Source organism: Clytia hemisphaerica, unplaced genomic scaffold, assembly GCF_902728285.1.
Source record: "Clytia hemisphaerica strain Z4C2 unplaced genomic scaffold, Clytia hemisphaerica genome assembly, whole genome shotgun sequence".
Taxonomy (NCBI): Eukaryota; Metazoa; Cnidaria; class Hydrozoa; order Leptothecata; family Clytiidae; genus Clytia; species Clytia hemisphaerica.
This window is the reverse complement of record NW_027104213.1, coordinates 546,107-568,148: the sequence shown is the minus strand read 5'-3', so window position 1 is coordinate 568,148 and position 22,042 is coordinate 546,107. Positions and strand designations below refer to the sequence as shown.

The 22,042-nt window shown below is 36.6% G+C and overlaps 2 protein-coding genes across 2 annotated transcripts; both read right to left on the bottom strand.

Annotated features, from left to right (window-relative positions):
• Positions 1-17,669: 17,669 nt before the first annotated feature.
• LOC136815684 (uncharacterized) lies at positions 17,670-18,296 on the bottom strand. Its single transcript, XM_067072128.1, has one exon. The coding sequence runs from the start codon at positions 18,294-18,296 to the stop codon at positions 17,670-17,672; it is 627 nt and encodes a 208-aa protein (XP_066928229.1).
• Positions 18,297-20,266: 1,970 nt separating this feature from the next.
• LOC136815683 (uncharacterized) lies at positions 20,267-21,164 on the bottom strand. Its single transcript, XM_067072126.1, has 2 exons — positions 21,002-21,164; positions 20,267-20,487 (listed from the first exon to the last, which is right to left on the bottom strand). Exons 1-2 carry the CDS (start codon positions 21,162-21,164, stop codon positions 20,267-20,269), a joined length of 384 nt encoding a protein of 127 aa, XP_066928227.1.
• Positions 21,165-22,042: the final 878 nt, after the last annotated feature.

Here is a 22,042-nt window from a genome sequence, read left to right as displayed (position 1 = left end):
AATGATAAGAAAACTTCATCGTCAACCTTTTCTTGTAACAATCACACAAAAATCAAGATCCAATTCAACTCATTAAAGCATAAAAACCAAAGAAAAATAGCGAAAAGAGCAGTAGCAACCAGTTGTTTATTTTTGCCGCCATCTTTGTTTTGACTGTTAGAAAGCAGTATGGTCCGATCAACAATACGCTTCCGAACCGGGCGACGTTTCCCGATCGAGAAGGATACTTATATTTTCCCGCGACGTTTCTCGAAGAAATGACGTCTTCATTGTCGTATAAAAAACACCCTACTGTTTTTCACACCGGAGCTCGATTTAAAAAAAGATTTGGAAAAAATCCATTACGTAATGACGACGACGAAAGTCTGAATGGAAACGAGGCTAAAAAAGCTGAAAAATCGATTTTATCACCCCGCATATCAGCTTTTTTTCCCGCGCTTTTGCCAAAATCCATTGTTAAAGGGGTTACGCACGATACGAAAATCTCGTGTTCGCAAGCGAAAGGTTTTACACTACATACCGTAGGATTGGGCTCTTCCAGAAAAAAATTGTACATGGGGGGTGGAGGATATTTTGTCCGGGGGGTAGCAAAAAATCATCAAAATTTGCCTTGTCCGGGGGGTAAATTTGCTCCGTCCGGGGGTGGTAATTTGGGGTGTCCGGGGAGTCAGCAGATGCTTGTCCGGGGGGTAAAACCTATTGTCCGGGGGGCCAAAAGTCACCCTGTTCGGGGGGTAAATCACTAAAAATTGTTATATTCTCCACCCCCCATGTACAATTCTTTTCTGGAAGAGCCCATTGCAAAACTTCCTTATATTCCCAGCGAAACTTTCCGATTGCTAGTGTACAATGGAAAAGGACCAAAACGCCACAAAAGTAGATTTAACACGATTTTTACCGGAGACGCCTAGAAGCGAAAAGATCCCGGAGATGGGGCAGGTATGTTTTCCCGGGAATGAGAAAGTTAGCCATTTTTTACGATACAATTTTAAAAAGTAGTACCAAGCCGTTTGCGTGATGCGTGATCGGGAAATAATTCGAGGCATGATTTGGGCTATTTTCGCGATACTTGCGTGGTGAACAAACCTTTTTTGGTAATTTTCATGATTGTCACGAGAGCAAGGAAAATTTCTATCAATGCATTTTAAACGTGTAAAAACTCTGGTGAACCAAAAGAAAGTTGATATTCTAATTTCAAAACAAACTGCTTTTTTGAAGTTTTTTTCAACTGAAATATCTTAATATTTCGACCTAAAATGAGAATATCATAAGGATTTTTTGAGAAAAAAAAATGTCTTATGATATTTTGTGCAAAGTAACGGAATTTCGTTCCGTCTTTTTCTCTTTTCTCCTTTTCTTAAATCAGGGGGCAATGTATATCTACAAAAATTGATCTTGTTTATCAAAAATTGAGAATATTTTACAATAAGAAAACCAAAGGAAAATTTATATTTTCAAAATAGATGAAATATTTTTAATATACTTTCATATATAAAATACAGTATTGGAAAAAAGGTTTTAAAAATATATATATAAAATATTTGAGAAAAGGTAAAATATATAAAATATTGAAAAAAAGGTAAAAAATTATAGCATCCAAAAGTTATATTTTTGAAATGCATGTCAAAAAGTAAAAAACTTTCAAAACAGGGAAACAATTTCATAATTTCCAACAACATACACTTTTTTAATATAAAAGAACAATTTTATAAGAACAACGAGGATCAAAATCGCCAAAAAATAAGAACAATTTAAGAACAATGCTGAGCCTGAAACTACTCAATTTCAAGCAATTTAGGGGTAAAAATAATAAAAATTGAGTATCATGCCTAAAATACCTCACTTACATCCTATTAATGAGAACATGATAGAGGCTCAAAAGTGCAAAAAAAAAACAGTCGAGGCTCAGAAAAATTTTACTGGTTCTTATATCAAAAATAGTGCAATGCAAAAGAAGGAAAAATAAATCTCATATATACTGGGAAACATTTTCATAATCTGAAAGAGTGTTGAAAAATGTCCAAATTCACAGGAAAAATTTCCACGTTTTAAATGCATGTGGAAGAAAATGTCCAAATTCACAGCAAAAGTTTTCCGCGTTTTAAACACACGTGGAAGAAAGTGTCCAATTTCACAGAAAATGTCCAATTTCACAGAAAAAATTTCCACGTTTTAAAGCACGTGGAAGAAAATGTCCAAAATCACAGCAAAAATTTCCACGTTTTAAACGCACGTGGAAGAAAATGTCCAAATTCACAGCAAAGATTTCAATGTTTTAAACACGCGTGGAAAATAATATCCAACTTCACAACCAAAAGTTTTCCACGTTTGGAAGAAAATGTCCAAATTCACAGCAAAAATTTCCAAATTTCAAATGCACGTGAAAGAAAATGTCCAAATTCACAACCAAAGGTTTTCCCACGTTTAAAATTATGCATGTGGAAGAAAATGTCCAAATTCACGGCAAAAGTTTCCACGTTTTAAATGCACGTGAAAGAAAATGTTCAAATTCACAACCAAAAGTTTTCCACGTTTTAAACCCAAGTGGAAGAAGATGTCCACATCATCATCAATAACAATAATTTCCACGTTTTAAACGCACGTGTGTAAGAAAATGTCCAAATTCACAACCAAAAGTTTTCCACGTTTGAAATGCATTTTAAAACACCAAGGGAAATTCAATCATCAATGTACTGTATCAATTAGTAAATTTTGATATGGGTTTAAATTTTAAATCCAACCACAACCATTTCCTTGGCTTGGGTGCCACATCCTACCATCTGACCATATCATAAAAAAGTGAGAAATATTTTACGAGGTCCGAGATTTTTCCGTACAATATTTTCCGAGCCTTTAGGTGAGGAAAATATACGGAAAATCCGGAACGAGTGAAATATTTTCATATTGTACGAGCAAATGTCTGATAACTGGTTTATCGGTTTATGCACTTTTTGTTGGAGGACACTTTTGTAGCGAAGTGACGTTAGATTGCTTCTACCGCTACAATACAACAACATCTTTTCGTCAATTTAATTTTTCAAATGTAAAATACAAGATATATTGTACTCTTTTTAACCAATCAGATTGCAGATATTTTTTGAATCGCCGATAATATTACTTAAAAAAGTTATCAAAAAAATCCAATAAATTTTTTTCTGGCCGGCCGCATGAAAGCTTTTTTCCTTCACCCGCATTCCAGAAACACTACATTTTTTTATTTTTGCGAAACAGCAAAAACTTTCTACATTTTTTAAATACACGTAGAAGAAAATGTCCAAATTCACAGCAAAAGTTTCCACGTTTTAAACGCAGGTGCAAGAAAATGTCCAAATTCACAACCAAAAGTTTTCCACGTTGCACTTTTACAACATCAATCATCAATCAGTAAATTTTGCTCTAGGTTTAAATTTTTACATTAAGGCTATATAACCAGTTCATACCCAACCACAACCATTTCCTTGGGTGCTGCATCTACCATTTGACCATCATAAAAAAGTGAGTTCGAACTTTTTTGATGTTGCAAGTATTTAATTTTTCAAATATAGCATGGTCAGATTTATCCATAAATATTCAGTCAACTGTCTTGTTAGAATTTGTGTAAACATGCAAAATTGAAGTTAGTTTGTTGTGAAAGTTGATAAAATATCAACCGGATAAAATATCCTGTTTTTCAAGAAGAGATTGCATCAATCTCTCATGCCAACCAAAGGAAACATCAAATTCAGGAAGGAATGATAAGAAAACTTCATCATCAACCATTTCTTGTAACAATCGCACAAAAATCATGATCCAATTCAACTCATTAAAGCATAAAAACCAAAGAAAAATAGCGAAAGAGCGGTAGCAACCAGTTTTTTATTTTTGCCTCCATCTTTGTTTTGACTGTTAAAAGGCAGTATGGTCCGATCAACAATACGCTTCCGAAGCGAGCGACGTTTCCCGATCGAGAAGGATACTTATATTTTCGAGCGACGTTTCTTGAAGAAATGACGTCTTCATCCTCCTATAAAAATACTCTACTGTTTTTGACGCCGGATCTCGATTTACAAAGAGATTTGGAAAAAATCCATTACGTAATGCTTCCAACAGACAGTCGGGTGCAGGCGACAATTCTCCATATTGGTACCTAAGACAGTTGCACACGACGACGAAAGTCTGAATGGAAACGAGGCTAAAAAAGCTGAAAAATCGATTTTATCACCCCGCATATCAGCTTTTTTTCCCGCACTTTTGCAAAAAGAAAGACAACTTTTGTGAGAATGTTGAGTTTTTTTTATATGGCTGTTTGTGATGCACTACAGAACGACATATCACACATCGCCATCCACAACCCCGACAGAAAGTGACTGTACCACCCGGGGGGTACTAGGGTTGCGAGCTGACGGGGGGGGGTGCCGCCCGACTTTCGAACTTTGGACCCTTACCGGGACTAAAAAGGAGAAAACAAAGGGAAATCCCTTGTCCCTTAGCGGGACAAATTTGACCAAATTTCGATCTTTCAGGGGCTAAAAAGTTGAAATTTTCCAATTTACCAACCCTTAGTGGGACTAAAATTTGATTTTCTGATTTTTCCGACCCTTAGCAAGACTTTGGAAGTCCAAAAAAGGTACCCTTAAGGGCGGCACATACCGTACCCTCCATTTGCCTAAGTACCCCCCCCCCAGGCTGTACCACCCCTACAGATTCATTCCTCATTGTTTGTCACAGGAATTAACTACCGTGTGATTGGGTAACTTACTTGCATCAGTGGAGGCTAACATGCATAGCCCTCAAATGAAAGACCTGGCTGGACATTCAAATACGTACTAGTTATCGCATGATTTCGAGTGCAATACGAGAAATATTTTACGAGTTCCGAGATTTTTCCGTAATATTTTTCCGAGCCTTTAGGCGAGGAAAAATCTCGGTAAAATCTCGGAACGAGTAAAATATCGAGTATTGCACGAGAAGTCATGTGATAACTAATTTATTGTCGACTCAAAAAAATTGTCCTCTTTTTGTTTCAAAACTTACTTCCGCCTTTTCTGCTTCTGTGTAGTTTCGAATGTTTTTATTCGAAAATCTAATTCGAACGTTAGATTCGAACAAAAACATTCGATAACTTCCCGCTGAAAATATTCACACAAAAACAAAACTTTTCGATCATTTTCGATCCAGAAGTTTTGTTTTGAAAAGTTGCAGATTTTTCAGAGATGTATTTGAAAGTTTCTAGATTGATAATTCAAAATGCAGATGATGTACAGTATTGTTTCGATGGAGAAGAAACCCTCCATCATTGGATTAATCAGATTGATAACATTCAGTCTTTTTCTATTTTATTGTTTCGATGACATATATGGCCATATGATGAAAGAATAGCAGAGGAAAGGAGTCCCACGATGGAAATGTATGCTTGTAATAATGGTTAAAGAACAACATTTTTTCAACAGCAAAACAATTTGGATACTTTCTTGATTATCGTCAAGCTCTAAATGTTTCGAATTTCAGAAGGAAGATGTAATGATTGTTGAGTTGAAAAGTCAAGGACGTACGTTGTTTGTCGAGAACGAGAATTAGGAGAGAACTTTTATAAAAATCACTCGTCATTTGGTTTAATACAAGACATTACATTTCCCTTGTTATGTTATGAGAAATCTTATTGGCCAACATTCAAGAATCTCAAGTTATTTTGTATGCATTGATAAAAAACTGTTTGGTTACCACACGGACAAATTTGCCAAAAGTTGAAAATATTTGGGTGGTGTCAAGTAGTTTTATAATTTCTTAGTTCATCAGATTTGATTCTAGTGTCTTTTATGTAAGAACTCCAAAGTAAAAGTTAATCTGAACATATTTTTGTTGCGTTTTTCCCTTTGATTCCTAAGTCAGTTTCTCCGAAAGTCAGTTCTTTTCGGCTGTTTTGTTTTGATTTTTCTCCCGCCGCTTACCCAGTCCCCCAAAAGTCAACGCGGTCATATTTCCAGACTAAAGAAATATGAAATATCGCAAATATCTCGATGTTCTCGACCAATCAAACTGCTGATATTTTTTTGGGTTGGCAATCAAAAGTTAAATCAAAACAAAAATGGTACTGTAGAGTAAAGATGCGAGAGCGGAGCTGCGTAATTGTATTTTAATGACCAGCCAGATCATTCATTTGAGGGCTATGCATGTTAGCCTCCACTGATGCAAGTTACCCAATCTCACGGTACATGTGGTTTAAAAGAACGCAAAACTTTGTATGCGTATAAGTCTCTATTAGGGTGAGCTGGAAAGATTAAATGAATTAACTCGTAAGCAACAAAAGTTTTTCACATTTTAAACAGATAAATGTGGAGGGAAATTTTTATAGTTGACAACAAAGGTTTTCCACGTTCAAAATGCACAAAGAAAATTTCAAATTACTGTAAGTTGTGCAGAATCTGGGTTCTGGGTTCACCTTGATTCAGCCGGTTTACCAGATGAGTTCACCTCAGTTCTCCTTGGTTCCCCTGGTTCACCTTTTTCTAATTCAGTTAAGTCAATATTGCAGATAGAAGAAGAAGATTTTAATCTAAGGTTGAGTGAAAACTAACCCAAGTCAGTGAAAATTACAAAATTGTCCTTTTTTTGCAAGAAATTGGCATCTCTCATTCCAACCATCAAAATGGAAACAAAACAAAACAAACAATGAACAATAAATAAAACAATGAACAATAACAGGCCAGTGCCTTCTTTCTTTGCTGTCGATTTGATTGAAATAAAAGTCGAAACCAAACCAATGACCAAAAAAAGAACGATGCCAATCAAGGATCGAAGCCAAGAAAAAACAGGACAAATTACAGCCAAGCAGTTTATTGCGATTCAGCCAAATTCGGAGAGAAAAAAGATAATAACCATTTTGATGATAAACTGAAACCATGACAACGAATCTGTAGAACCAATCAGTGTCAAGATATCTCTATCGCCGTGACGTCAAACAGGATAGGGAGCATAATGGCATCACTTTCGCTTTGCAATAAATTCAAATAATATCAATTTACTATAACGGAGGTAATTTGTTTTATCATTTCCCGGGATGTTCTTCACGTTTGTTATCTCCTAAATATCGACGGCACGGATCACGGAGGGTTGACTCGTTCTTCGTATCATTCTAACGTATACGTCAAATTTGATATGACGGAGGTAATTTATATCAAATTTCCCCCATTATCCTTCATATTTTATCCCCTAAATATTTTGGTGTCGCGCGACTCGGAGATACGAAACGTTTTTCCCCTCTCCCTGCCTTATAGAGAGTCGAAAGGATAGATAGTTAAAGGTACGCACACACGATAGCAAAACTGCTTTGCTCATGTACATTCGCTTCGCAAAAATCGTAAATTTGTAATGGTTTCAATTATATGGATGATTAAATTTAGCTAAGAAATGCAAGGGAAGAGTGGGTTGATTAATTCGTAGGTAATACTTTAGGCGTACAAACTTGCGCGAGCAGAAACTTTCTGTGCAAAAAACTAATGATGAAATCTTAAGAAAATGCCAAAAAAACGGTTTTTCTGGTATATTTCCAGCCTTTTCGGTCGGAAATTTTTTTCTTTCTAAAATCGGGCCCCGTCACATTTCGTGTGCAAAATTTCATGAAAGAATATAAAGTACAGCTCGAAAAATTCAAGAAAAGCCGTTTTTCCGAGAAAACGTTACAAAGAAAATAAATCGAAACGGTTTTTTATATAGCCCTTCGTGCTTTAACTCATCGCACGCGAAAAAAGTGAATATCGGAAAGAATATTATTGCTTTTGTTTTCGAAAACTCGCGAAGCTCTGTTTCGTCAAGCGCTAAAATTATATTGTAATGTCACGTGACTTAGGTAGGATTTCCTACAACTGCCCCGTTTTCCTGCTCCGAAACACTCAGAAAGCACTCTAATGTATATTACATATCCAGAGTTCAAATCTCTAGTGCATTGTACGAAATGCAGGTTGAAAATTTAAACAAAAGGAGGTTCAAGGTTTAATTATACGCAAAAAAAGGCTGAATACATACCTATTCTTTTTTTCATCTTTCATTCGGGAATAACCAAAATCTAAGATTGCCAAATGCTCAGGTGCTCAAGGTGTCAGTGCCCAATCACCTGTACCAACAAAAGCATGTTACTCACTCACGCATTATGGAAACTGATTGAACGAAATTTGAAATTCAAATTTCAAAATTCAGATTTCAAAATTCAAATTTCATTTTTTAATTATTGTAATAGAAATAAGCGCATGCGCAATCTAGTATAAAAAGACAATAGTATCATATAAAATATGTCAAACAATTGATCGTGACATCTTTCTTACCCGAGGTCGCCAGGCCTATATAATAATAAGGTCCTTACTAAGGGCTATGAGCACATAGTGAATTTTCTTAATTTGTATTGCACTAATATTCATACTTGTTGTTTTGGCACGGCGATGATCGTGAGTGCTCGACATCACGATGTCATAGTTAAGACACATTTAGGATATGTCTTTCAGACGTCTAGTGCAAGACGTCGATCAAAGGGATAGACCAGGATAGTACATCTACATCAACGTTTTTCAAAGTACAAAGTTAAGGCTTTTTGTAAAATGTGAAAGTCACCACCGGTCACGGGAGTAATATAAGATATCTAAAATTCCCCCTATATCTATCCCGCTTAAAAGAGCTCTTCTCTCGGTCGATCAGTTTTTTAAAGAAAAATAATCTGGCGACCTCGGGTAAGAAAGATGTCACAATCAATTGATTGACAAATTTTATATGATACTATTGTCTTTTTATACTAGAATGCGCATGCGCTTATTTCTATTACAATAATTAAAAAATGAAATTCACTTTGAAATTTGAAACTCGCAACAAAGGAGAAAATACCGTAATTTGCACTCGTCCTTCGGACTCGTGCAAATTACTATTTTCTCCTTTGTTACTCGTGATTAATCGTTAATTGCACTCCAAACCATACGATTGCTAGTACTAATAACGAAGGAAATAGTCAGGTAGAATTGCATAACTACCCGGACAAAAATGGTGTAGAGAAGATATTTTGCGCAGAGGTCCAGGAACATATCAGGAATCACCAAAAATCCAAGCCCCAGGAACACCCTCAAATTCATAAGGATGGACATGGTACTTTTTAATACAATTATTAATGAAGATACATCCTTAACTGTTCTACAGTTACAGGCCGAATCTGTTTTTGTTTACTGGCATTTTTAAGCCTTATTATTCTCATAAAAATGTTCGAATAGAATGCGTGTCTTTCTTAGAAAATTAGAAAATCAAAAATCAGAAATTGAAAGTGATTTTCGAAAATCATTACAGTATGTTTGCCTACGTACTTTTAGTCGGACAAAATTTCATGTACCATGTGTGTGTGTCAGTGACATGGAAAGATAACCGAGTCCCATTTGGACAAGTGTGCTTCCCAAGAACAGGCTCTCATCTCAGATAAATGCAATATTTGATTTAAAAATCAAATATCAAGAATTGGTTTGAAATTTGATTTTTAATTGGTGAGGGAATAATTGAAAATCAATTTTCTTCTGAAATTCGATTTGATTTTAAATCAAAAATCAAATGATACTTTCGGGTCACGGATTCATAAAACGTGTATAATGCGTGTATGGAAAGTATAATTCGAAAAATTAATTTTTCAAAAATGAAAATTGCAAAATTTTGAATTTCAAATTTTAAAAATTGACTTTGATTTTCATTACTCAAATTTTTCAGTTATAACATGACAATTCAATATTCATTTCATTTTAAAATGAAATGAAAATTGAAAGTTGGCTTCAAAATTTGATTTTGCGAAAAAATACACAAAATAGACATGGTTCTTAAATTAAACAAATAGATTTTGTCTTTGAAAGTAATAGTTAAAATATCAAGTTTGATTAAAACTTGAAAATAACTATTGTTTTCATTTTTCGTTTAAAAACAGAATTTTTCTTCTCAAGACAATACGTATTGTAATTGTTGAACTCGAAAATGTCTTTGTTTGCTTAATTTGCCGCGATGTACAAGTCATTTTCAGGTGGGAAAAAATCATTACGTCAATAAGGCGTGGAAAGATCTACATTTGAACTTTACCGACTTTTCACATTGCGGTACCTGCAATCGTCATTGTGTTGTTATTTTTGCGACCAGACATGAAGCCACAACCCATAAGTGATTTTTTTCTGAGAGAAGTGAATAAGAATCATGACGTAATGAATTTCTTATGTATTATTTTTGGGGTCACGCCGCTCATTAGAGTGAGAAATACTATTTTATCAGAGGCTAAAATTATTTTAAAAACTGTCAAGTCGTCTCGCAGTGAATATATTAATCAAGGTTGCTGCGTTCCCCGGAAATTAATGGTGTTGATTAAAAGTCTAAGTAAAAATTTCTGGAAACTCTAGAAAAGTCTGGAATTTGGCTTAGCTGTCTGGAAAAAAACTGGAGTTTTATGAAAATTTTCTAATTAAATATAACTTTCTGCAAATACTGGAAACTTCCTTCTTGGCTTTTGAATTCCCCAAAAATGGCTTCGCTCACAACCAAATCTTTACTTAAATCATGCTCCTTCTAATATTTCTTATTATTTTGCGGATTCATCAATCTGGCCATTTAAATACACGTTTTCTTTATAGAAGAACAAACTATATAAGAACACGAGGCTTCGATTGCAAAAATGTTAAGAACAAGTTAAGAACGTTTTAAGGCTTTGCAGGCCTAAAAAACCTAATTTGCTAGGAAAATGGGCAAAAAATACTCCCAAAATGTTGGAAATGAGAACATGTTAAGAACATTTTAGGCTTAAAACTCAAAAAGTTAAGAACATCCAAAGGCTTCAAAAATTTTGCATGTTCTAATAAAAAAAAGTGTAATAACCGTTCAGGAATATATATTTAAAAACATTCTTTCAGTTACCACTGGCTTTAGCGGAGGCTTCTACACTAAAGCGTTATCTAGAAAATGATATCGTCACAAAAATACAGACACAAATACAGACTAGTTTAAGAAAATCATTCCTACTGTGATTGGCTAGGAATTTTCCTTTTAATTTTATTTTAATTTTAAATTCACGGGAATTTGACACCAGCAGAAAATATTTTTATTTCCATTTTCTGAGCACGCGATTTTATTCAATACAAAAGAAAAAGAACGAAGAGGGCCAATCAAATTCTGCGACAGAAGAAAAAGAATAGGAACCATTGTAATCAAAGCTAAAAGTAATTGAAACACAAGCCAATCAGATTTCTTCTATCTGTAATGAAAATAGTGCAAAAAATGAGACACTTACATGTTTTTATATTGGGTTATTTGCTGCTCTCTTAACTTGTTGCGCGCGTCTATCATTGTAAATCTGAGTTTTTGCTGTAGGTTCTCCACTTTCTCCTCAAGGTCGTGGAGGCGTTCAGCCCGTTTCTTCCGGCGACGGCGATTCCTCTAGACTGAGCATTTCAAATCTCGTTAATTCCTGCGTCAATGTAAAATGTAAACTAGCCGTATTGTATAAGGGTTGCGAAGCGATCCAGACTCCACCTCAATTCGCAAGTTGCTAGCAAAATAAGGAAAACTATTTAAATTTATTTTCAGCGTTAATAAGAAGATAATTCAAAACATGGCTGAAACTCTCTTGAATATCGGCAGCAAAAGATTTGTTGTTCTCGATTTTGCGAGTTATGTTAGTTCGCTACGGGATCGTTTCGTTGCAAAGTCTCGAAAAAGGTATTATGTACACCGGATATTTTGTGTTCGTATTTCATCAAGTTATTTTGTCTTTCACTTTCATTGAGAATATATAATAAATAAATAGACTATATGAACAATTTAAAGATTTGTACAAATTTATCAATATTTTGCATTTTGAAATTTAATTTATAAAAATAAATAGAGAACTTTATTTAACTTTTAATAAATCCAAAATCCCACGGAAAGTACCCAAGGTGAGTGTCGTTGTGTGTGAAAAAATAATGATCAGGACTTGTAATTTAGAAATATCGATTCAAAAAGGTCTTTTTAGAGACAACCTTTATACTTCGACAGTTTCTAAGAGATTCTTTACCTTTTTTGGTAAAATTCTGCACAGCGGACTATCTTTAAATCGAACTTATATTATTCGAATGTCTTAACAGCTTGAAGAGGTTGGACATCTCACTCGAATACAAATTAGATAATTTAGAACAAAACAAAGCTGACAAAAAAAGTGTAAATCGGAACGATATCTTTTCTTTTTGCTATCTTCTATCTGAAATGATAACAAAGAAAGAAATAGCGAAATTTTAGACCTTATAACTTTAGATATCGATAACGAGGAAACAACAGTGCCTAAAAACACCCTGAGGAATCGCCGTCGCCGGAAGAAACGGGCTGAACGCCTCCACGAACTTGAGGAGAAAGTGGAGAACCTACAGCAAAAATCATAAATTACTATGATAGACGCGCGCAATAAATAGCATAATTTATTTCTAAGTAATTTTCTAAGTATCATTTCTTCCTTCATAGCGGGGGACTTTACCTTCAATAAAGCGTGGTTTAAATGGATTTGTTTCTTTCCCAACAGAGCGTTTTGTGCTTTCATCATATTCACTAAAGTGATGTCGGCAATACCGTACAACTTTTTTCTTTCTTTTTCCTGATTCATCCCTTTCTTTAGTTGTGACAGTTTTTCGTCTCAAACAATACTTACTGCACTTGTGAACCATTACTTTATTAACAACACCCATCTGAAATCGGTTCAAGCTGTCGTTGGTAGTTTTACATAGCAAACAATCCTTCAAAATATTTGGATCATTTTCCTCGAGCGTTCCATCTGGCTTAGGCCAGAGATTCTTATTAGGAAGCCAGGTTCTTTCTTCAGTTTCTTCGTTAACATCAATTGCTCCTCCAGCAGGGTGCATTGAAACAAAATGGGGTGAGAATGTCTCGTTTGTGTTCAATTCAGTTGATTGTATCCATTGTTCAATATCACTTGCAATATCAACATTGGGATCTGATGTATCTTGGTCCAATATGGATTTGACAATATCATAATGAGATTTGGAAAAGTACAACGCATGTGTGTGAATGGCACCCCGACTCTTTGCAAACTCATATCTGCTCCAATCATCTTCATATTGAAAAAGACTTTTTAAAACCGTGTCTTTATAATTCAAATGTCTTGCATTAAAGTAAGTCGTGATGATATGCTGATTTTGTAAAATAACTTGATGGCGAAATTGTGCATCTTTCTTTTGATGGTGTGAATATTGTCGCCTGATGTCTTTGCAAGATATTTGATGATAACATCATGAAGTGGTACCCAGTGGTGTTCAGCACAGGATGAAGTATCAAAATAGGATGGATATACGTTGTCCTCTTTTAGCTTAAAAAAGCACAAAGAGTCAAGTTCGTGTTTTCTTTCCTTCCAGTATGGATCAGTATTGACTAAATTTGAGCTCATTGAAATAAATTTGTTTGGAATACTGTCATCTTTGTCTTGAAGTCTTTCTAACAGTTCGTCTCTGGTAAGATGTTTTTCATTAACCTGCTGATTAACACAAAAGCTTCCTTGATTTAAAGCTTTCTTGCGGAGTCCAATATTCAGAAGATGAAATTTCAAAAATCTATGAGGTGATACACGGTTATCAGAGCAAAAATATATATGATCTACCCACATGTCATAATCAACAGCCCTTGTTGATGGAATAGTCATGTCACACGTTCCATTAATGAAAATATGTGGATAAGCCATTGTGAAAAAACCTTCAGTAGACAGCTCAGGAAGAGGCTTCTCTTTGTTATCAGACTTCAAGTTCCCAAGATCAGCAACAGCACCTTGTTTGATTATGTTTTCTATTTCACCACTGTTCTCTCCTTCTTTTTCTGGAATATGCATCAAACGATCAACATCAATTACCACATCCCAATAATATGGATTTGGCTGGTACAAAAAGAATCTCCCATTTAGCCCAATACCAGACACATGGTCTTTACCTGTATAACGGGTAAATCCTGGTCTTGGTGCACTTTCACCATACTTTGGAACACCAAATATTAGACCGACCAAAGCCTGCTCAATTCTTTGCCTACAAGCCATGTATGCTTTTGAGCTGTTTTTACCACCTCTTATAAGAAGAATACCAACTTCAGATGGCAGTTGTGGTAGTTTGGTAAATTTTCTTAGGTCATGTGGTATAGCTACTGTATGACCTTTAGAGGCTAACATCCCATACTTCAGACAATGCACATAAATGGCAATGGATATTTTTCTTATCAAAAGACTTTCGACAAATGTCAGGTTTTGAAGAAAAGGGGGAATTTCCTTGAAGTGTTGGTTATTGTGATAATGCATCCCATTTTCCAAGAAACAATCTTCAACTGGGGAATACAATCCTGAGAACATCAACGACCTATTGATGTGTTTCTTGTATTTGTTCTTTTTTATTTCATCTGTGCATCTTTTACATCTACCATTGAGAAACCTTTTTTCTTTCTCGGATAATACATGATAAATAGGCCTAGTCTCATAACAACTCATACAATGTTCCACCGAGTGCAGCCTCTCAGCATCATTGATTATAATTATAATTCTTGAATTGCTCTTTCAACAGCAGGATTTGAGTGAAGCGGAACCTCTCTTTCAATATGTGAATGTTCAATTTGATCAACAGTAATTTCTCGGTTTCCTTCAATATGTGGATGTTCAACCTCTTCAACAGTGTCTTCTTGGTTTCCTTCAATATGTGGATGTTCAGCTTCTTCAACAGTGTCTTCTTGGTTTCCATGCTGCAAATTTGTGGATGGGTGTTGGCTTTTGGTCGGCTCAACAACAAAATCAACACAGTGAGATTTTCTAGCAGCAATTTTGCGTTCCACATAACTTTTATCTTTAAAGATACTCCTCAAAATATCATCAATCTCTTCTTCAGTCTGCTTACTACATTTAGCCTGATTTGCTAATCTTACATTTTTCCGACGTGCATAATTATGCTCGTCAGTTGTAGAATGTTTTCTTTTGAGTCCTTTTTGATCTTCTCTGGAATCCCTACGGGGCATGATATTTTGATCCTTGGGTATTTCCCCATGCTTAAGCAAACTACTTTTACTAAAGACATGGTGGGTGGATGTACTCTGCAAAAGATTAGCTGATGATGTTGCATCATTCAGAAAGTAAAGACTTTGGAAGTGGTTGTATTTGTGAGAGATTATAATTTTTGGACCATCAAAGTTTTCGATGATTTCGCTATTCATTCTACCAGATGTAGCTGGGTGATGAATATTTTCAGGCTAAAAAGTCAAGTATTGAAAATCACGGTTGCTGTTATATTTTGTACAGAAGATAATAATTCCAAGCTTTTTAGCAGCAGCTAGAATGAATAATTCTGAACCATACTCCGCATTACGATACTGTCGCTGAATAACATTATCTAAGCTTACAACTTGTCCATCATCATCTGGTTGATCTACGTTCGATAGGACCCATTGTTCAACAAAGTCTAAGTGCCTATTATGATCAACAAAACTAACAACCTCATTCCGCAGATCCAAATGGCTGCCCCAATATGGTCTTTCAGTTATGGAAAGGCATTCAACAATGGCTCTATAAAGGCAATTTCCATCCCCAAGTGTGGAACATACAGCGCCAACGTTAAGCCCGATTGATCGGTCTTTGCGTACCATTGCCTGCCATGATGTATCTTTGGCTTCATCATAGACTTCAGCCATTATTTCAAAATAGTACATGAAAAGGGTACATGCGTAGTCTGGGTGGTCAGTGGGTATAAAAAAAAAATTCATTCTTACCACCCACCCACCCCCACAGGCCTACAGGCAAGTAGCTGATTACAATTAACTGTGTTGTGATCAGACAGACAGATACAGATCACAGATAATAAAAGCACCAAATATCAGAAACAGAAAAGTAAAAAAAAAATAGTCAGTAAAAACACAAAAGAATGGTAAAATACACAAGGTAAATAATTTGTTAACAAATTTCTTTCATATATCTTGGATGTTTAGATTTCAAATCAAACACAAGAATCAACATTCAGCAATCCAAATATTTTTTGAATGAAATAAAATTGTTCGAAACTTTCGGGTATAACATTGTCATTGGCAACGGTGACCCACAGTGCTTCAGATTTCTGATTGTAGTCCGTGTTTCGGCTTCCGGTAAAATTTTGATGTTCACTGCTAGGGTACCTCGGACTTTTCTTTGAAATCACCGACCTGCTAGACTGAGCATTTCAAATCTCGTTAATTCCTGCGTCAATGTAAAATGTAAATAAAGGTATGATCTGAGGAATGAATAATAGTGAGGTGGCCGCTATGTCCTGAAGGCAAATACAGTATGACTCAAAAATATTTTAGATGAAGTGGTCGAAATGCTCTAAAGGAAACATGACTCAAGATATTTTATGTGAATGTGGTCGAAATAGTGTCCTGTAAAACTAGAGTACGAGTGATAAAAGAACAATGGGAAACAGGAATAGAGACAAAATGTGTTTGGTCGAAATAGTGAAAATTCTTGCAAAAATAAATGAACGAAAATAGAAATTGTGAGTTTTTGCGAGTCATTGGGGATGCATCAAGAGATAACAAACTTAGCCTAAACCGTATGGAGGACGGTGAGCGTATCTTATCCCCTAAGGAGTGATCTTATCCCATGGGGAGGATGGGAAGCAGATCTGAGAAAGGGGTTACAGGGTAACCCACACACCCAAATCGTCGCCAAAACTACTCATGCCACACAAACTAAGCGCTTCCTAAAACTTAGGGACTAAGAGAAAACACAAGCTAGTGCAAAACGCAAGTAGGTATCTGCCACACAATTAAAATAGAACAAAATACACTGAAAACTACCAAGTGTCAGGATCCCAAACTGTGGTAGTGGAGGAAATCTTAGCCATTTTCTTCTGAAATTGAGTAATGTCATTGTCAGCTATTCTCAAATATCTTAAATAACAATCACTTGTCCATCTGCCCTAAATACGGATCATTGAGTCTGAGGCACCTGATGCTAAGGCGGCTGAAGCTCCACCTATACGGAAACTGTGTGTATTGGTGTCCGTAATAGTAGGGAGGGCTGTAATCAAAAGCTTGCGAATTGCATTTCTGGTTAAAAAATTACCGTTGGAGAACTGAAAAAGGAGTCCAGAATAGCTCGGGGAGAGGGCAAGGTAGTTTCGCATTGCACCAACCGGGCAAAGGCCATCAAAGGTGGCTGCAATACGTATGGTTGTTCCCATTCGGAAGGGGTCAGTTTTGCTTGCTTTGATACGTATTGTCATAATGGAGAAGCTGGGATTAAACTGAACGTCAGAACGTGACAGGTGTATGCTGCTGTTGAATTTGGAACAACTGGGGCATGTGTATTCAGAGACTCTCAGTAACCCAAAGAAAGCCACTACACAAGATGTCAAGAACATGTATTTATCAGCTGTCGTGACACAAGAGGTGTGCAAAAATGCCTCTGATCAAACGTTGTAGAATGGTCATTTCGTGAAGATTCAACTGATAGCCAAGCATAGAATTTTGATGGAGGACGCCGTGTATGTAGACCTTGATGGTTTTGTGAGAGATACCTCTGTTTGCAGGGAAAACAGCAAAGAAGCAAAGTGAAGATTTGCTGACGGGAAAGTGGTTCAGTCTTGAAGATTGGCAAAAGTTGACATAGGATCGTACGCCTGACATGTAAGCGCTTTGGGTGGAAGATGCTAGTGAGTCTCTCAAGAAGGAATCAAGATCTTGTCCAAGACGGCCATGACACGAGGCGAGATGATGGTGGGATTCGGTGAACAATCGGGACATATCGACTTGAAAGCTTCGACCTGAAGACGAGACAATAAGTCAGCAAAAGTGTTACGACGACCAGGGACATGAAGAAAGCGAACAGAGATGTTGTGACGAGCAGTAAGAAAAAACAGTTCTTTAACCAATGCCATGAGCTGTTTGTCGTTGGAAGTGCCGGACGACCAGATTGCAACGATAGCCTCATTATCTGTGAACATTGTGATCTGCTTGTTGGTCAGAGGGATTGCGAAGGCGGAAATGGTGGCAAAAACAGCAAAAAGCTCAAGAACTGCGATGTGAGTTAGGTTAGACATGTCGTATGGCCATGGGTGGGACAACCACTGTCCCTGAAAGAAGCCACCTAGACCAAGAAAATATGCATCAGTAAAAAGCGCAATAAAATCTGAAGTGACTGCTGGTTCAGGGAGAAAAGAGACACCATTCCAAGACGACAAAAACTCAGCCCACATGGCCAAATCTAGACGAACACTAGTAGAAATGTCGATGTGATGTGAAAGCTTGGACACAGAGGTGGAAAGATCGATGAGTCGACGCAGGAACATTCTACCGGGGGATGACCTTACAAGCAAAAGAAAGATCCAATGAGGGACAAAAGTTCTCGTTTGGTGCATTCCCGGCGGTCCAACCAAAAGTCCACAAGTTGACGAAGTTCAAGAAGCTTATCAAGAGGAAGACGAATGGTAAAAGAGCTAGAATCAATTTCAATGCCCAAGAATGTGATAACCTGACTGGGTCCCTCAAGCTTGTCCACTACCACTGGTACTCCGATGATGTAAAAAACAGCCTGTACCAAATCCATGTAGTATCGAGTCGTTTCAAAGTGGATAGAACATCCTAAAGGCCTGGTCGTAAGCATATCAGGCTCGAAAATTAAACTGTCGTGCCAACCGGGTTATGTAAGTTTGGTAGGCGATAAGTCCTTGGGCCAGGTGAGGCTTAAACTGGATGTTTGGAAAAAGTTGGACAATGCCATGGTCCATGATGCAAAGTCTACTACTTTCTGTTTCTTCGTGGGGAAGAAAATCAAATTTCCGGAATAAAATACCTTACCCCACTCCATCTCAGTGATCACAGTGTCCTCTCCTTTAAATTCTATGGCTATTTCACAATTAAAATGAGCTTGATAGATATCAATACAGCAAAGCCAACTACCAGTTTATGAGATCTCATCTAAGCCATATCAATTGGTCTATCGAATTCATCCAAAAGTCGATTGAATTAGATGTGAATGAGAGTTGGGACCTATTCCTAAAACAAATGATCGAGCTCCGAAACCTCTATGTGCCACTTACCCACAATAAGAACGACCTGTTAAATCAAAGGAGGAAAGGGAAGCATCCCTTATATCCAAAAATTTGTCAGATAACTAAAGAGAAACGTAAGGCGCATAGAGAATGGATCATCTCACTTCAAAACGACGAGACTGAGAGACGTAGAAGGGAGTACGTAAGATGGCGCAACGCCGCTCATAGAGCCCTGACTCGCTCCAAGAGAGAGTTCGAAAAAAAGATCAGTGAACAATAAAAAACAAATCCAAAAAGATTCTGGAAATATGTACGCAGCAACCTGAAAGCAAGAATGGGAATGCATCCTCTCCTCGAAAACCCTAATAATGAAAATTCTATCAAATATGATGACAAAAGTAAAGCCAACATACGCCACTCGAACAACTCCCTGAATTCCATTCCAGGACGGATAAAGAAGTAGAGATAAATTTACTAACTGAAACTATAAAAAAGGAACTCAAGGCGTTAAATCCAAACAAATCCATGGGGCCAGATGAACTTAACCCGAGGATGCTAAAGGAGCTCGCTGAATATATTGAAGAACCGCTTTTCCTCATAATGACAAAATCTCTCAACGAAAGTTGTCTCCAAAATGACTGGAAGCATGCTAATGTATCACCTGTTTACAAAAAAGTTCTTACCAGTTCAGAATTATGTGTTCTCATTGGTCTTATTCGTTGGTTAAATTTCTTAGGAACATTTCTTAGGGGCATATTCTAGGTGGGGCCTGACAAATATTATGTAAAGTTTACGGAATAATTCAGGAGTGAGATACGTGAAGGTTCGTCTAATTAGACCAGCCATTGAGTTTGCCTTTTTTACTTGGTTTGATATATGTTGGTCGAATGAGAGATTTTGGTCAAAGATAACTCTGAGATCCTTTTCGAATTGTACATGTTTCAGTAAATTTCCTCCGAGTGTGTATTGATGTACATGTTTAATTATATTCGGCTTACCTAACGTTAGTACATGAAATTTTAAAAGCAACGTATCTGACCATTGCTGTAGTCGATCGATGTCCTCCTGGATTATAAGTGCATCTTCAATTGATTCTACTTTATTGACAAGTTTAGTGTCGTCAGCAAATAGAAAGAGTTGTGATTTAATTGAATCCCGTAAATCGTTGATGTATAGAACGAAAAGGGTAGGCCCTTGGGGTACTCCACTAAGAACTAATTGTTTTTCGGATTCAAGTCCATTTACTTTAACTATCTGAAATCGATCCTTCAGGAAGTATCAGATCCATTAAGCAACTTATTTCTTATTCCGTAGGCTTCTAATTTGATTAAGAGCCTTTGGCGGGGAACTGGGTCGAATGCCTTTGCAAAGTCAAAGTATACTGCGTCAATAGCTTTACCGTTAGCAATGTCTTCGGTACACACATCTAGATAGTTTGATCGGCAATTGATAAAACCATGTTGCTTGTTAGAAAGTAGTTTCTCTTCCTCTAGATGTGACATAATATGTGTTTTATGAATCTTTTCCATCATTCCACACAATGGATGTCAGGCTAATCGGACGGTAGTTTTCCACTATATTTTTGTTTCCGTGTCCGTGGACCCCAGAGCAACTCCCTTTACTATCGGGGCATTCAACAGTGGAATAGCCTACCTGAAAAAGTAGTTAAATCATATACAATACAAGAGTTTAAAGAAAACCTCGGTCTAGCTTGGAAAGAGAAAATGTTTGAGTATGATTGAAATTGTCACTATTGTTGCATATCTGTTTGAAGTTAACCTTTGTAATAAACCAAACCAATGTATGAACGATTTATAGAGGCCCATGTGCTTGCACGGTGGCCTGGAAATCTGTAAAACATTATTATAAACAATGGGCCTCACTGTTGGTGAGAGAAAATCTCTCTCAGTCAAAATTAAAGTAAACTGTTGAGGGGTAAACTGTTGAGGCTGCAGGCATGCCAATGTTAGCAGGGAGTAAATTTTTCAAATTCACGAACTCACCATTGCGGATTTGTGTGATAACTCTGGTTGGAACTGGAGGAAGGACGTTTGCTTGACTGTTGTTTGTATTCGGTTGTAGGAAAGGACTCCCATTTGGAAATTCTGGAATTCCGTCAGGGAAAACGACAGTCGGCGAGGTTGCTGTGGTGACGACGTCACCCATGATAGTAGACGGGGGTTGAGTGAGAGATATAGATGGATGTGGGTGTTGGTATATTTGACTTGTTGACTTTGTGCTAATCCTTCCTCTGTTGTTACCAACAAGTTGCTGATCCTGCGATCTACAATACTATTTAAGAGTTGTAATGTTAACTGAAGGAGTTGACGCTGTTGTTGGAACGACCCGTGGTAAAGGGTTCGAGGACGACGAAATTGTTATCGGAACTGTTTGTTGTGGACCTGTTGCTTGAGACGAAGCTGGGATGTTCGAGGAGGTTGAAGTGTAGATTGGCAACCCAGTAACAGACGTTGATGGTGCAGAAGAAGTCATATTTGTACGATATTAGAGCATTAATTTATCTTTTTCAAAGTTGAGATGTTCATGTGTTGAAAGGCAGAACTCAAATGTGAATGAAATTTATCTGTGACGGGGATTTCTCTACTGTGGTTTGAGTGTATAGCCAAAAGTCTGATACCGGAATAGTGCCCCGGGAGCCTGAGAATGAAGAATAGGTTGACTTATAATTAACATGAGTAAACACGTTTACTCTAATTTAAAGGAGTGAGACTAATCTTCGGTCTCGGACAAAAGGTAACATGAACCACTTTCGTTTTTGAAGTCAGTTCAAAGTTCAGGAATGAAAGACGAAACAAAAATCTCTATGCAGAATTATTGTAGGGATTACTCTTTATTTCTTTATTCATAGAAGATTTACAAGAATCTGTTTTATTTCTTATAGTAACTAAATGGAGGGTGAAGTATTCGTAAGCTTTAGTGTTTTTTAATTGTGTAGCATAGCTTATAGGTGATTTCAATTTTTTTTACCCAACTTTAACTTTATATAGACCTCCATTCTCCTGGAAAATCTTGATGTAGCAACT